At 38.4% G+C, this 16167-nt stretch overlaps 3 protein-coding genes and 1 non-coding gene across 9 annotated transcripts in view; 1 reads left to right on the plus strand and 3 right to left on the minus strand.

Annotated features, from left to right (window-relative positions):
- Window positions 1–6055, minus strand: part of tectb (tectorin beta) — a 41710-nt gene extending 35655 nt beyond the window's left edge. For 3 of the 4 annotated variants that reach the window (XM_077549992.1, XM_077549991.1, XM_077549987.1), the window contains exons 1-2: window positions 2860–6055; window positions 2577–2625 (exon numbers count right to left, since the gene is read on the minus strand). The gene's annotated coding sequence lies outside the window, so the exon portion shown is untranslated. Of the gene's footprint in view, window positions 1–1220; window positions 1277–2576; window positions 2626–2859 lie in introns of those variants that run through there. The other variant, XM_077549989.1, reaches the window with a different exon arrangement.
- Window positions 811–882, minus strand: trnac-gca (transfer RNA cysteine (anticodon GCA)). The gene has a single exon. It is a non-coding gene; the product is annotated as a tRNA-Cys (tRNA).
- LOC144037993 (LIM and SH3 domain protein 1-like) lies at window positions 1100–6220 on the plus strand. Of its 3 annotated transcripts, none has more exons than XM_077549999.1 (7): window positions 1100–1485; window positions 2698–2792; window positions 2872–2956; window positions 4873–4980; window positions 5609–5673; window positions 5771–5841; window positions 6047–6196. In XM_077549999.1, the coding sequence occupies exons 1-7, from the start codon at window positions 1417–1419 to the stop codon at window positions 6091–6093; spliced, it is 540 nt and encodes a 179-aa protein (XP_077406125.1). In that variant the 5' UTR covers window positions 1100–1416; the 3' UTR covers window positions 6094–6196. The 3 variants fall into 3 exon arrangements, with proteins under 3 accessions (XP_077406125.1, XP_077406124.1, XP_077406123.1); XM_077549998.1 differs by having other exon boundaries at window positions 1102–1485; window positions 5609–5678; window positions 5774–5841; window positions 6047–6220; XM_077549997.1 differs by having other exon boundaries at window positions 1282–1485; window positions 5609–5678; window positions 6047–6220.
- Window positions 6221–6420: 200 nt separating this feature from the next.
- LOC144037986 (kelch domain-containing protein 1-like) lies at window positions 6421–15484 on the minus strand. Its single transcript, XM_077549981.1, has 13 exons — window positions 15191–15484; window positions 14733–14803; window positions 13381–13498; window positions 13177–13289; window positions 12988–13078; window positions 11955–12053; window positions 10636–10710; window positions 10484–10542; window positions 10308–10420; window positions 10156–10228; window positions 8500–8584; window positions 7042–7121; window positions 6421–6779 (listed from the first exon to the last, which is right to left on the minus strand). The coding sequence occupies exons 1-13, from the start codon at window positions 15287–15289 to the stop codon at window positions 6650–6652; spliced, it is 1206 nt and encodes a 401-aa protein (XP_077406107.1). The 5' UTR covers window positions 15290–15484; the 3' UTR covers window positions 6421–6649.
- Window positions 15485–16167: the final 683 nt, after the last annotated feature.

A 16167-nucleotide genomic window follows, 5' to 3' on the forward strand; every position in this document is an offset into this window, starting at 1 on the left:
CCGTGACAGGGTCAATACTTATTCTATACTCAATGACTAATGGTAGGAGGGAAATTATGTTATTAATACTACGTAATCACGTCTATAAATAAAACTAGCTAAATCTACCTTCAACCGTTTGGTTTAAAAACATAAAACACAAAATGGCGCATGTGTAGTTTCACAACAAAGCGCATTTTTACATTATACAAATGTCACAGTAAAACAGCATACAAAAAAATACAAAAAGGTGTATACTGTACCACATACTGAAATGATGATGTCGTCTCTATTTACTTTATGTATAATGTGTGCTGCTTCGTTGAACACAAAGCTACTCCACTAAAATGTAACTTCTGCCATCTAGTGGAAGAGCATACAATTGTTCTGCTTGAAACTATATGTCATTGGCTTGGCTAGATGACGAAAGATACTTTATTTGTTATGAATTAATTAATTTCAAACCAATGGATAATTTCCTGCGGCACATCTAATAATCATCATTTTTACAATATATTTCTTGCCATGGTGATATTAGCTCAGAGGTCGCCATTATTTGTTAAACTGAACATCCACGCGGAGATTTCATTGCATTTTGACTTGATGGATACCCAAATGCTAATTTGTGGCTACTATTCAGCACTGCTAACTTTCCCTAGGCTTTGACTGTCACTGAGGAGAGTTATTATGTAAATTAGCCCCAATGTTTTGTAAAATGAGCTAAAAGTGCAGAACATCTCGCTCACAAATGCATTTCTCAAAAACAGGTCAATAACTAAACATTTAATTGTTTGTCTAATATCACATTTGATGGTGGGCAGGCACAAAAAGAGGGGGCACCCGGATTTGAACCGGGGACCTCTTGATCTGCAGTCAAATGCTCTACCACTGAGCTATACCCCCGGTTGCCTTACAAAATGGCAAAGTCAATACTTATTCAATACTAAATGACTGATGGTAGAGCGAAATCATATTATTAATACTACGTAATCACGTCTATAAATAGAACTACCTAATTCTACCTTCAACCCTTCGGTTTAAAAACATAAAACACAAAATGGCGGATGTGTAGTTCGACAAGCGTCCAGCAAATGGCCCCATAACACGGATACCGCATTCAACAAACGTGTGCAGTTAACACATCATTTTTAAGGAGTCTCGAGTATGTTTACTTCAATCTGTGAACGTCTCTGCAGCTGTAAAGTGCGTCATCATACCGTAATCTACGCAAAAGTACGTACTTTAGCAAACAAGTTCCTGCCACCGCCCGGTGTGTGTAATTTCACCGCTTTAAAGCGTTTTGACCGCTCAGAACGCAGACTCCACCTACTTGTGACGTCAGATGCGCGTTTTAAACACGCGTATGGCGATCTCGGTCAATTCATATCTCAGACATCTTGGGACTCCTTTTAGGCTTTTCTTTTTTGGGGGAAGAGAATGAATCCGCCGTGTGGGAGATGCACGAAACCGGTTTACCCCACGGAAAAAATCAACTGCCTCGATAAGGTAAAACATTTATCTATGCCTGACTGTATGTACTTTTTTCTGACCTATCGTGCAATGTGATGTCATTGTTTTGCTTTGTTAATAATAGCTGCGGTCTTACATGTATGTACATTAAATTTTTTGTTTTTTATTTCTATCAAAATTCCGCATTTTGAATTTCATGTTATGGGGTGTTGACTGTGGGATTTTGAGAAGAAATAGCAGACGCAAGTACATAGGGAGTTTTGCAAAAAAAAAAAAGTTACAAAAATAGTTTGATATGAGAAATTAAACCTAAAGTAAAACCTTAAAAAAATGCCTCTTTTATTTCAAGGCTGTATCATCCTGCCTCCTTGCAAATACTGCTTATGTTTGTGTTGGGTAGAAAGAGCCCAAACATGGAATGTCATGTGAGGAATTTGGGTTGAGGGAGCAAAGTTTATGCTACGCTCTAAAAAGTCAAACAAAAAGTACTGAGACGATATGCAGGTCACTGGTGGAGTTTGAACAATTCATCACATTGTGTTTATTGAGTTGACAATGACATTCACAGAACACTTTAAGTACACCTCAAGAAACGAATACTAATAAAAGGGGAGTAATTCCATTATCATGAACTCATTCAGTGCCATTGATGGCTTTAGACGTCAAAAATTCATTTGAACTATTTCTATTAGTTAAACTTTTTTTTTTCATTTCATTTTTTATGAAAACCTAGAAAAAAAATAATTGTACATTTATAACAGATTTGTGATTAATCGTGAGTCAACTATTGAAGTCATGCGATTAATTACGATTACAAATTTTAACTGTCTGACGCCCCTAATTTTTTAATTAGGGCATCAAGCGATTTTTTTTTAATTGTAATTAATCACATGACTTCACTAGTTAACTAATGATTAATCATACATTTTATATCTGTTCTAAATGTACAATAAAAAAATAGATTTTCATACTCTTAACAAAAGTGGAGATTTTTTTTAACTAATAGAAATAGTTAAAATGATTTTTGGACATCTATAGCCGTCAATGGCAGTGAATGTAGTACAATTAATTACTATTCTATTTTTTTTTTTTTGTCTTTTTAGAACAATTCCTTCTGTTTTACTTGCCTTTAGAATTTCATCTGGCAGCCACCGTTTGCCCATCCAATCTAAATACCTGTAGAACCAGACGGAAAAAAAAAGATAAAATATATTTTCATTAAATTATGCTGTGTGCTTGTGTGTGTAGTACTGGCACAAAGGCTGTTTCAGCTGCGATGTGTGCAAGATGACGCTGAGCATGAGCAACTACAAAGGTTTCAACAAGAGGCCTTACTGCAGCATGTAAGTTGTGATGAATGAGAACTTTCAAAAACGTTTGTCACCGTCTTGAGATGCGTGTGATGCTTACCTCTTAAAAAAGGCACTACCCCAAAACCTCCTTCACCACTGTGGCCGACACCCCCGAGAACCTGCGCCTCAAGCATCAGACCATGCTCAACAGCCAGGTGAGGCTAAAAAAAAAAAAAAGAAGAAAAAAACATTGCAATTTTAAAGAAAAGATTATTAAAAATAAGGGCCGTCGGGCGAGTACTATTTTTAATCGTAATTAATCGCATGACTTCACTAGCTCTTTGACTGCCAGACGTTTTCAGAAACGGGTTGTCGCCAGTGCCAGCCGATTTAAGCATTTTGACTGATCTTTCGAGGTCCACAGAAAATGTTGTGTTTGGACTATGGAAACACACATACTACCAAATGAAAGATTGGACTCTCATCTTTCATCATTCTACCTTATTCCGTTCTTCAGTAATCAACAATAGAAAATGGTTACTTTCACCGAAATGCTCTGTTTTGAAACAAAAAACGGAGAAAAAGAGCGTTTTGTGAAACGATGTTATTTCATGCACTCTAGTGAATTGTACACTTCTTTTTGTCCATGAATGATGCCACAAACACCTAAACAGTGCTTTACTTCTGTAAAACGCTTTCAACAACAATGAAAAAGTGTTTTTAGTTTGCAAAATACGTTTATTTCCATTCAACAGTGTAACAATTTGACAAAACAATTTCGCAAACTATTTACAAATGTGTGCAACTGTGGTACTACTTACAATTATGTGGATGTTTCAAATAAAGTTTTTCTTTTTGTAACGCTCTCCTGTGTGCAAGGAGACGCCAGGACGCGCACAAGTTTACTTTCACTTTCGCATTGGTCCGTTTCGCGTGCAAACGTTACACTTTCTTGACGGCCTTTTTTTTTCCGGGGAATAAATAGCAAGTAGCAGAATGTACACACTCCTCCGATGAATATGCATTGGACTCGGGGCACTCTTCGTCGTCCAATCGAACGTCCGCCTGAACGTGCTCGGTTTGTGCTGCGCGTTTATGACGTCATCACAGCCGCCGCGTCAACGTTTGCAACTTCGCCGTCAACCTCGGATTCACCCGATGATGATCATCATCGTCATCAAATGTGCTCTTTTAGCGTTGGTCGATGCCTTTCGTCTTGTAAGTGTAGAGCTGCTCGCCATTGTCCGTTTCCTCCTGCTCCATCTAGCTCCCCCCACGTCTTCTACTGCCGTGTCAATGCTTTCCAACCACGGAGTCATCATCATCATCGATGATGATCATCGTCATCAATGTACTCTTTATCGTTGGTCGATGCTTTTCGAATTTGAAAAAAAAACGGCTCGGGCGTGAGCGGCTCGCAACCGGTCGCCATTTTTCCTTTGTCTTCCATTCTCATCTCCTGCTCGACGCTCTAGCTCCGCCTCTACTGACGCCCACCCGATCTTGTCAAAAGAGAGTCATCGCTGCCCTCTAGGGGCCAAAAATAGTCATTAGGCACAACAGACCGGCTGGAAACTTTCACCTCAGTTCCGGAAGCCTTGCCCGCACCAGTTTCAAAAAATAAAAAATAAAAAAAATTGGATGACGTCATTGGCGGCCCTCCGTAGGTTTTTACTTGACGTCTTTTAACGTCAGTGGCAGTGAAAGAGCTAGTTAACTCACGATTAATCACAAATGTTATATCTGTTCTAATACAATATAGAAAAAAAACCACTAGGTTTTCATACTCTTGTTAACAAAAGTGGGAAAAAATGTTAAACTAATAGAAATAGTTCAAATTCATTTTTGACGTCCATAGCTGTTAATGGCAGCGAATGAGCTAATAAAGATGTTAGCATGTGGTGCTAATCGTCAATCATTCCTTATCAAAACTAGGCTACACCATTAGCCGGAGATACAAAAGTATCCCTAAAAACTAGGTTAAAAATACTCAAACCTCGCAGTGTATGTGAATTTTAAGATGCCATTAAACAAGGCTACACAACAACACTCCCATTTCATGCTAGGCTACGCTAACCGATTGAAATTGAAAAGGTGTGTCTCTTACTAATGGCTGAATTTGGAATTGTAGGCCCTTTACAAGGAGGAATTTGAGAAGAACAAGGGCAAAGGTTTCAGCGTGGTGGTGGACACGCCGGAGATGCAGAGACTGAAGAAGACCCAAGAGCAAATCAGTGACGTAAGACACACGACGACTAGCTCACATCTTTTAAGAATTCAGATTAATTCTTAGATTATTACTCTGGATTACTAATTTGTTCAATTTATATAGTTAAAGCATTGCCAACAAAAATCCTCATACAGCATGACTTACTCAACATTTTCACAATTACCTAATGCAATGAGGATTTAGGAGTGTGCGGGTTCAAGTGGGTGCGGAGAGCACTTACAAGCTACACCAGTCCCTCTGAAGCAAGTCCAAGCGGGGAACATTTCAGTCATTTCACTGTGCAGAGAGAGGCGGCCCTATATGGTCAAAACATTTCAGCTGTGGACACCCAGTGAACATCCGCTCAAACTTTCTCTCATACTCACACACGCACACACACATTCCCGGAGTAAACCAATGCACTTATGCACAGGAGGGAGACTGCATGCTGCACAGATGAAGATGGCTCCACCTAGAATTGATTTGTATCAAAATGTTACGGTTACAAAATGAAGGCACAATTAAAAAAAAAAAAAAAAAAAAAAAAAGTAGGGTATGTGTGGAAATATGCATCTCTTGTTTGCATTTGATTCAAATCTGAAGAATGTGAACAAATGCTTCAGGAACACAGAAAAAAAAAAGTCCATCTTGTGTTTAGATCAAGTACCACGAAGACTTCGAGCGAAGCAAAATACGCAGTGACGCGCCGCCCCCAGAAAACAGGCAAGGTGACTACATTTTTTTAAATTATTATTATTAATTAATTCAAGAAAACGTATAAATTCATGTCTCTCGTCTTTTTTGCCCCTTCTGTGTGAAGAAGAACCGACGAGTCAGGAGTTAAACAACCAAGCAGACAACCAGATTCCTGTGCCGCCATCTGGCGTTCGGGTGAGGACATTACATCTATTTGACTTTTTCCTCATTTTGCTGGCTACCTACACGAGGTCACATTTATTCCTTATAAAAACTCATTAGATGAGGTGCCTCAATAAATAAATGTCAAAAATAGTTTTAATAATACATTTTTATAATTTACATTAAATCAAATGACACACAGTGTGCCCTAAATCCTTGAATTTCTGCTCCTGCACAGAAGCGCTACCAAGCCATGTACAGCTACACGGCAGCGGAGGCGGATGAAGTCTCCCTGAAGGAGGGCGACTTCATCGACGACGTGGAATTCATCGACGAGGGCTGGCTGTTTGGCAGCAATCAGCGCACGGGCCAGCGGGGAATGCTGCCCGCCAACTACGTGCGGCCTGTGTGACGACGCAAAAAATGTTTTACTCGTTACGTTTACCTGAAACGAGACGTTTTCGATCTTCGCCTTCACCTTCGGCGGCATCCTCCGAATTCATGTACTTTTGATCTATGAGGAAAAACAAGCCGTCATCTAAACTGGTCTGTTTTGACATTTCAAGAATTTACAGCGCTAATAAAATTCCAATTAAAAAAAGGAAACTAATGTATAACAAGAATCAATAACTTTATTCAAAAAACATTTCAAAAATACTCCACGTACGCAGATAAAATTCTCTCGACATTTACAATAAAACAAGATCTTAACTTACAAACTGGTGTAACTTGTGCATGTTAAAAAGTATAAAGCACCATGGTTTTTCGAACCCTCGCGAACCGTAAAGACACCGACGGGGCTCATGTCGAACCGACAAAGAGCACGGGGGGTCGCTGCTCTTCAAGTGGGTGCGAGCAACTTGGAGAAGAAAGTGATTCTCTTGTCGATTCTGGCCTTTAGCTTGGCCGGCAGCCTGTCAAGGTGTTGCGAGAACAGCTGGCTGTTGCGTCCCAGGAAGTCCTCGCACAACCTGGAGGACAGACGACAAGTCAATTCCTATAGAAAAGATGTCATGGTAGGATGAAAGCTAACAAAAACAAAACGAAAAATCTGCTTTCATCTTTCCCACACAATATAGTACAGTTATGACCCAAGTGGGCGGGACTTACTAATAAGAACATCCAGCATGTCAGGTAAAGCTCATTAGCGCCAGCGCACGTGTGGGTCGGTATTAATAGCTAGCAACATAACCTTCTTAACACGCGCGAGCCGTGCCCGCGTCGCACGGGTACCTGAAGAGCGGGTACGGCTGTGTCTGGATGAGCAACACGTCGCCGCTGTGAGTCTGCGACGGACACGTCAGCACGGTGATCTGGCAATGACACATGAAGAGACAGAAATATTGGGACACAGGAAGTGGGGATTATAGCGCAACTATCACATCATTTTGTTAGTATTGGGTTTTTTCACCTGCGTTAAAGTATCCCGTTTTTTTTGGGGGGGGGGGGGGAGCAGTCATTGAATGCACCGCATGCACTGGCAAATGTCCCCTAACATTTATGCCAAAGTATGCCATGATAAGATGCTCGATTATGAAGAAAATATTCATCACGATTATTTTGGTAATAATTGAAATCACGATTTGGACGATTTATTTATTTTTTTGGGTACATAACAAGAACATTTTTAGACATAAAAATTATTAAGACAAATTTCTGTGAAACACTAATTATGCTTGGATGAAACAAAAATTAATTTGTTATTTTAAAATAATGTCAAAATTAGTAGGGCTGGGTATCTATTCAGATTTCCAAAATCGATTAGATTCAATTCACATTGATTTTCGATTCAGTTAAGGATTTCATGCCCTACGTAAACGTCTCTTACTTGGCGCATTTGTAAACATAAATATTTACATTTATAATTAAATCCAATACAGTTACATTAATAATGTTTATGTATGTTTTATTGAGCATAACCTGGTCTAAACAATAAATACTTATTGAAATCAATTATAACAACAGCACTATATAAATAAAGTGGCAAAAACCATCTGGCAAATAACGACACTTACATTCCTGTGACAGATTTTATACTAAGGTTCAAAAATAAATAAAAACAAATTTACTTGTATTATAACAGCCTAGCACATAATTACGCATCCACAATTTGTGTTTTTATGTCCAATTCTTACCTTACTTCTTTTAAAAGTATCGATCCGATATCGATATTTTAAACCTAGCCCTAAAAATCGAAAATAAAAAAATGTTCTGTTTGTACGTGCTTCGATGCCATCTTGTTATATTTCCACATACCACTTTTAGGTGACAGAGCAATAATTTATGGATTTTTGCCATTTATGGCAGGTCTCCATCACTATTCCCTGTTCACCACATTCAAGGTCCAGGAAATATGGGGAGGATTTACTGAGTTCGTACCACAGGAAACATAATTTCAATTCAGCTGCAGGTCAAAAGAAGACCCCGCTAATAGTACAGGACGTCAGGAATTGTTATCTAAATTTAGTTCCAGGGTCAAAAGACGATCCGGCAGGAAGCTTAGAGGTGGAGTCCGCCGCTCTGGATATAATCAATTGGAATCTTTACGTTTCAGAGATTCCACGTACCAAGACCTGAACGTTTGAAGAAATGAAGTTGACCTCATTTGACCTTTTGAGTCCTTAAACCACTTAGCGACACGTTGACATAAAGCTGCGCAACATTCCTGTACACAACATCGACGTCACCTACCGAATCCATCGTGACGGATAAGTTGCTGCTGCCCCCAAATATGACCACGTCATTGTCACTCCCCAGACAAGCGGTGTGGCACACCCTGCGTGGGGGAAGATGTTAGATCAGATCGAGTTAGCGCGGTAGAGCAGAAAGTGTATAGCGGATGGTCACTAGTCAAGCAGGAAGTGCAGCTTTGAGCTCACAATGCCAACAAGAGATAAAAACAGTGCAAACACCTCAATATGGGTAGAAAAAAAATAAGAGTTTATTACACAATAAAGGTGAGAATTCCGATCTCATAATTTTGACTTTAATCTCATAATTCCAATTTTATTCTCAGAAGTCTGACTTTAAGGTGAGAATTCCGACTTTATTCTCAGAAGTCTGACTTTAAGGTGAGAAGTCCAACTTTATTGTCAGAAGTCTGACTTTAAGGTGAGAAGTCCGACTTTATTCTCAGAAGTCTGACTTTAAGGTGAGAAGTCCGACTTTATTCTCAGAAGTCTGACTTTAAGGTGAGAAGTCCGACTTTATTCTCAGAAGTCTGACTTAAGGTGAGAAGTCCGACTTTATTCTCAGAAGTCTGACTTAAGGTGAGAAGTCCGACTTTATTCTCAGAAGTCTGACTTTTAAGGTGAGAAGTCCGACTTTAAGGTGAGAATTCCGACTTTATTCTCAGAAGTCTGACTTTAAGGTGAGAATTCCGACTTTATTCTCAGAAGTCTGACTTTAAGATGAGAATTCCGACTTTATTCTCAGAAGTCTGACTTTAAGGTGAGAATTCCGACTTTATTCTCAGAAGTCTGACTTTTAAGGTGAGAAGTCCGACTTTATTCTCAGAAGTCTGACTTTTAAGGTGAGAAGTCCGGCTTTATTCTCAGAAGTCTGACTTTTAAGGTGAGAAGTCCGGCTTTATTCTCAGAAGTCTGACTTTTAAGGTGAGAATTCCGACTTTATTCTCAGAAGTCTGACTTTTAAGGTGAGAATTCCGACTTTATTCTCAGAAGTCTGACTTTTAAGGTGAGAAGTCTGACTTTTAAGGTGAGAATTCCGACTTTATTCTCAGAAGTCTGACTTTTAAGGTGAGAATTCCGACTTTATTCTCAGAAGTCTAACTTTTAAGGTGAGAATTCCGACTTTATTCTCAGAAGTCTGACTTTTAAGGTGAGAATTCCGACTTTATTCTCAGAAGTCTCACTTTAAGGTGAGAATTCTGACTTTAATCTCAGAAGTCTGACTCTTTTTTTCCAGTGGTGGTAGTGGGGGGGATCCTTGGGAGGTGTTACAGAGGGTTCATGACCTTGAAAATATGACAACAACTCAAGGCATTAGGTTTAGGCTGCGCCTACTTGTCAAGCTGCGATGCACGCCTCAGGATGTACATGAAGTGGATCGCGAGGTCATGTCGTTACAGGCAATGCTCCTTTTCGGCAGACACGCTTGTCTATAGGCACGACGTTTTTGTCCTTAAGGCAGACATTTTGCCCTTGTTTTGGTTCTCAAAACTGCTTTTTTCAAAGCCATCTCCAAGCATCAACGTCCACAGTGAAATAGAACATTTTAAAAAGACAAAATCAACTATAAAAGAAAAAGCAATTAACTAAAATAAAAAATCTTAACTGCTAAATTTGACCAATAAGCCCAATCCTCGTGTCATGTGATGCATCGAACCTGGGCTTGTTGGTGTGCGGGTGAGTTATCTCGCGCCACTCTCTCGCCAGCATATCAAACTGCCAAGCGTCATCTAGAATGACAAAAAAAATAAAAATAAAATAAATTCAATAATAATATTCCGGAAAATACAGGAAGTCAACAACACCTACTTAGAGTTTTCCCGTCTACGCTCAGACCGCCAAATACGAAGAGGGTGTGATCGGCGATGATCGTCATGGTGTGCATGGAACGGCCCGACGGCACGCGGGATGACAAGGCCTCACTGGAGGCCAAGGAGACAAATGGGAGTATAGCAATACGTAACAATACACACAATGTGTGTTACATTTGAGTCCAGTTCCACTCGTCCAGGTCCAAGCAGTACATGTCCAACTCGGCACTTTCCTGGAACATATTGAAGGTGGCCAGATGTGACGGGACAGGAATGAATTAGTTGAATTAAACCAGGAAGATGATTGTCTAAATATGGTCACTCACCACGCCGCCGCAGACGTAACCTTTGTTGCCAACCACAGCGCTGGCGTGGCAACCTCGAGGCACCGGTGGTTTACCCTGATCAGAAGAGAAGACACTTGGATTTAAAAATAAATAAATAAATAAATTAAGATCATCAAACTTTTACGGAAGAGATTACAGCCAGTGAATAGAGAGAAAAAGGATTCTCTCTTTATTCTCAGAAGTAGGAATTCTGACTTTAATCTCAGAATTCTGACTTTAAAGTGAGGATTCTCACTTTAATCTCAGAATCCTCACTTTAAAAACTGAATAAAGTGAGAATTCTGACTTCACAAACGCTACTATTATTCTGACTTTAGTTTGAGATATCTTAAGAAAAAAAAAGTCAGATTTCTGAGAATAAAGTCGGAATTCTCACCTTAAAGTCAGACTTCTGAGAATAAAGTCGGAATTCTCACCTTAAAGTCAGACTTCTGAGAATAAAGTCGGAATTCTGAGAATTAAGTCAGAATTCTCACCTTAAAGTCAGACTTCTGAGAATAAAGTCGGAATTCTCACCTTAAAGTCAGACTTCTGAGAATAAAGTCGGAATTCTGAGAATTAAGTCAGAATTCTCACTTTAAAAATCTGACTTCTGAGAATAAAGTCAGAATTCTCACCTTAAAGTCAGACTTCTGAGAATAAAGTCAGACTTCTCACCTTAAAGTCAGACTTCTGAGAATAAAGTCAGACTTCTCACTTTAAAGTCAGACTTCTGAGAATAAAGTCAGACTTCTCACTTTAAAGTCAGACTTCTGAGAATAAAGTCAGACTTCTGAGAATAAAGTCAGACTTCTGAGAATAAAGTCAGACTTCTCACTTTAAAGTCAGACTTCTGAGAATAAAGTCAGACTTCTCACTTTAAAGTCAGACTTCTCACTTTAAAGTCAGACTTCTCACTTTAAAGTCAGACTTCTGAGAATAAAGTCAGAATTCTCACCTTAAAGTCAGACTTCTGAGAAAAAAGTCAGACTTCTGAGAATAAAGTCAGACTTCTGAGAATAAAGTCAGACTTCTGAGAATAAAGTCAGACTTCTCACTTTAAAGTCAGACTTCTGAGAATAAAGTCAGAATTCTCACCTTAAAGTCAGACTTCTGAGAAAAAAGTCAGACTTCTGAGAATAAAGTCAGAATTCTCACTTTAAAAGTCAGAATTCTTAGATTAAAGTGAGAATCCTGCCGAACTTTTCCCCCCCTCTCTCTTCACTGGCCCTAATCCTCTTCCGTAAACTTCTGACTTCTCATAAAAAGTTCCCAAATGTGCAACCCTAAATAATACAAGTTGAACAGTGGAAGCCGACCTTCGTCTCAGGAACGCTCCAGGTGCTGGTGAACGTGTCAAAGACGTTGACTTCGTTGTGCCAGCCCCAGCAGCGAAACAACACGTCACCGATGGTGAGCTAAAACGGACAGATGAGGAGAAACACGACAAACATTTCAACACGCCTGCTTATCATTTTCATCACGAGGCAACGTGAGGTGACTAGTCCACATTGTTGAAAACTCTACGTCACGCATACTTTTCAAGTGAAGGTAACAATGGGAAAATATGAATATCACAAAAAGGGTAGAGTAGTAGTAGTAGACACAGACCAATATGTTTGTTCTGGGCTGATACTGATGCCGATTTTTAGTAGTCAAGGAGGCCGGCGACCGATATTAAAAACCAATAAAAAAAATTAAAAAAAGGGGGGGGGGGGTATGGCTGTCAAAGTTTTTTTTAAATAAAAAAGCATTAATGCTTATTGAACAATTTTTCAGTGTTTTAAAAAAATATATATATTTTTTTTTTTAATCTTAGACAATATACTTCATTTTAAATTAAAAAAAATGCTCAGGGAGCTTCCAAGGTTAGCAGTATGTCTTATAAAGTTAAATGGAAACTTAAAGAAGTCAATACCATAGCCCTGTTTTTTCCCAAAATTAAAAAAAACTGAAATCTTGAACCTTTTTTTTGTTTGTTTTAATGTTGAACAACAACAAAATGTTAGGACAAAAAAAACTGAGAAAAAACAAAACAAATAGTTTCCTGAGATTAAAATGGTTTTAGCGTTACCTTTCATCCGCCGTCGGATTTTGAAAAAATGTCGATACCAATACACGTCAAAAATGCCCAATATCGGCAACGATAATCTCCCTATTAGGAAGAACCTCATGGCCCACTATTTTTTTTTTAATTATTCAACCTCTCAATTGGCATACTTAAAGATACATTATTTGTAGTAAATACATTTCAGACGACTTTAGTTAAACTGCACTTAATGTTGTCACCACTGAGTATGCAAATCGCTCAAATTGATTCATGTGAAAATATCAGCAGCAGAAGGCTTTTACCCAAGTCATATCTTCGATGATGAAATTTGTCGATTCCACGTTTCTCGCCTCCCGCAGGGTCTTGCATCCGTAGCCTCCAAAGTAGACCAACCTGCAACAAAGTGCAATTTTTTATTATTATTATTTTTTTTAATCTATTTTTTTCTACATGCTGTGTGCTTATTGATGACTTTTGTCATCATTTCGGACCTGTCTCCGTGCACCCAGCAGCTGTGCTTGTTCCTCGGCGAGGGCGTCGTTCCTTTGGCGGCCATCACCTTCTTCCACAAGTAGCATTGCTGCTTGAGGTCTACGCTGAACATCTAACACATACCACACAAGCAAATATGCATTTCCATTATTTCGGTGACGCTGTCTTGGTAAATATTTAACGCATGTTCCCTCCCAACTCACTTGGTTGCTGTAAGTTAGGCCGTTATATCCCGCAAAGACGTAAAAGGAGCCGTTGACGTAGGAGCCGCAGAAGCCCAACAGGAGTGGGGGCGTTTCCCCGCCCATCTCCCGCCGCTGCCTGTTGCAATGTAGAATAGAGAAGAAGGAACTCAAGCTTAGCATGTTTGAGAAGCAGGAGTGTCAAACCACTTAATTTATTGGCCCAATGAATATGCTAATAATAAAATTCAACACTGTTCCCATCAAAAGTTAGAGAGAGAAAAATATATAGGACAGCACAAAAAAAAGTAATGAAAATTTGTCAGAATTTTTTACTTAAAAATGTCAATAAATGTTACAACTGAATATTTTTTCATCTTAACTCATTCACTGCCATTGACGGCTATAAACGTCAACATTTTCATTTGAACTATTTCTATCAGTTTAACGTGTTTTTTTCACTTTTGTTAACAAGAGTATGAAAACCTAGAATTTTTTTTATTGTACATTTAGAACAGATATGAAATTTGTGATTAATCGCGAGTTAACTAGTGAGGTCATGCGATTAATTACGATTAAAAACTTAAACCGCCTGATGCACCAAATTTTTTTTCTTTTCTTTTTTTTATTAATTCACTGCCATTGACGGCTATAAACGTCAAAATTTTCATTTAAAACTATTTCTATTAGTTTAACGGGTTTTTTTTCACTTTTGTTAACAAGAGTATGAAAACCTAAAATTTTTTTTATTGTACATTTAGAACAGATATGAAATTTGTGATTAATCGCGAGTTAACTAGTGAGGTCATGCGATTAATTACGATTAAAAACTTAAACCGCCTGACGCACCAAATTTTTTTTCTTTTCTTTTTTTTATTAATTCACTGCCATTGACGGCTATAAACGTCAAAATTTTCATTTAAAACTATTTCTATTAGTTTAACGTTTTTTTTCCCCTTTTGTTAACAAGAGTATGAAAACCTAGAATTTTTTTATTGTACATTTAGAACAGATATAAAATTTGTGATTAATCGTGAGTTAATTAATAATTGTAATCGCCTCTTGCCCCTAATTTTTAATCATCTTTTTTTTTTTTTTTTAGGAATTTATGGCAGTGGATGAATTAATAAGGTTTCAAGAAAACTTTTTAATTAAGCGATGGCTTTACTTATGTCGATTTACAGCTTACGGAATTAGTTTTAGCAGGTTTCATAAACAAGGTGAAGTGGCCCCCGCTTCCTTCCATTTATCCGGATGTGGCCCTCAGTGTGGGAAAAAAAAAAGTTTGGACCTCCCTGCTCTAGTGCTTAATCATCCAAGGATGTAAGAAGGTCACAACGCCTTGTTAATTTACTTATTTATTTAATTCTTACCATGTGCCACTATCCAAGTCACAGAGCCAAATCTCATCGCTGGGGAGTATGACGTCCTCACCGACTGAGGCCTTTAAAAACACACGCAGACACATTTTGAATGCACAAACAACCCTTCCTGAATATCTGTGTTTTAAGATCACGACAGATGAAAACAATTTGTTCATTAAAGTTGACTTCACCCTGAACCACCTCCCCTCTCTTAAAATGACATTACGCCCCTGGGCCACAGGTGCAAAACAGTAATGTCAGTCCTGTGATTGACAGGCTTTTTTGTAAACTTGTGCCTGACAGTCGAAATACCGGATGCAATACCAGGCAACACAATAACAACCATATTGTGAAACTAAAAACAACTGTCAGTCAAAACTTAGCAAACCAACAAAAACAACATAACTAATCATTTAAATAACAGGTTAGTTTGTCAAAACTACTTTTTTGTTCGAGTTTTGTCCTACCTGGAAGCCCCCCCACACGCAAAGTGTGTTGTTGTCGTGAATGAACGCAATGTGCGCGCTCCTTTCCAGCTGCCTTGTCGACGCCGGTACGCCCGCCATCCCGCTTCCTGTTGTCCTAAAAGTCGATAAAAGAGTAACAAAAACAAAACAAAACGGACACAGTCGGGAGCAGGTCTTGTAAAGGTTTCTCTTTAGGCTTTACACTCCTTCTCGCTGACTCGTCTTGTTCGTGCGGCTTTTCACCTGCAGCGTCCTACCTCTCTGCGCATGCGCATTTCCTCGCGCTGTTTACTGCTAATTTAATGACTTGTTTTAATTGGCCGTTTCGGAGTTACACAGCTGACCCTGATCACGTGATTGGTGAACTGGCTTTAACGCTAACAAAAACCGGTAGATACTACATTAATGAGTTACTCGTTTATTTTGTTTTTCTCAGCGAAGTATGATTAGGTACATGTAACAACTACGGTGTAAGTTAACTTGTATTACAAGAAAATGTTTTTTTTTGTTAACTATGAAATAATCAGTTAAATACAATTAAAATAACTATTTTGTTAACAACACATAGTAAAACACTATTTACACTTATAGTAACACTATTTCATTCAAGCGACCAATTCTACATAATACATTTAACAGTTGTGTTTATTTTATTAGTAGTTAGAATTACAGTATTGGACATAAATTAGACACTAGAACGTGGTTAATATCGCATCAGTATTTTTGTTTTGTTTTGAAACATCATATAGCAATTCTAAAACGCTATAAAGGAATCACTCCAAGCCGCTACGAGCAGCAAATATGATACATTGTAGTAGAAAGTGCTCTGAAATTCGACATCATTGTTCTTTTTGACCATGAGCTTACCTTTCAACTTCTTGCAAAATTCGTCCAATAATTTGGAACCAATCCATTTTTCGTATTATTCCTTATTGTGTTCAAAGTGGTTAAAAAAATAATTCACATTAAAGCAAGCA

The sequence above is a fragment of the Vanacampus margaritifer genome, chromosome 18 (assembly GCF_051991255.1).
Source record: "Vanacampus margaritifer isolate UIUO_Vmar chromosome 18, RoL_Vmar_1.0, whole genome shotgun sequence".
Classification (NCBI taxonomy): Eukaryota; Metazoa; Chordata; class Actinopteri; order Syngnathiformes; family Syngnathidae; genus Vanacampus; species Vanacampus margaritifer.

Coding starts and splice junctions, on each gene's coding strand:
- LOC144037993 (XM_077549997.1), top strand. CDS start 1,417: ATGAATCCGCCGTGTGGGAGATGCACGAAACCGGTTTACCCCACGGAA. Junction 1,486..2,697: donor AAATCAACTGCCTCGATAAG/GTAAAACATTTA, acceptor TTGTGTGTGTAG/TACTGGCACAAAGGCTGTTT. Junction 5,679..5,770: donor GCCCCCAGAAAACAGGCAAG/GTGACTACATTT, acceptor TTCTGTGTGAAG/AAGAACCGACGAGTCAGGAG.
- LOC144037986 (XM_077549981.1), bottom strand. CDS start 15,289: ATGGCGGGCGTACCGGCGTCGACAAGGCAGCTGGAAAGGAGCGCGCAC. Junction 13,499..14,732: donor GACTTGGATAGTGGCACATG/GTAAGAATTAAA, acceptor ACATTGCAACAG/GCAGCGGCGGGAGATGGGCG. Junction 13,079..13,176: donor TGCTGGGTGCACGGAGACAG/GTCCGAAATGAT, acceptor ACTTTGTTGCAG/GTTGGTCTACTTTGGAGGCT.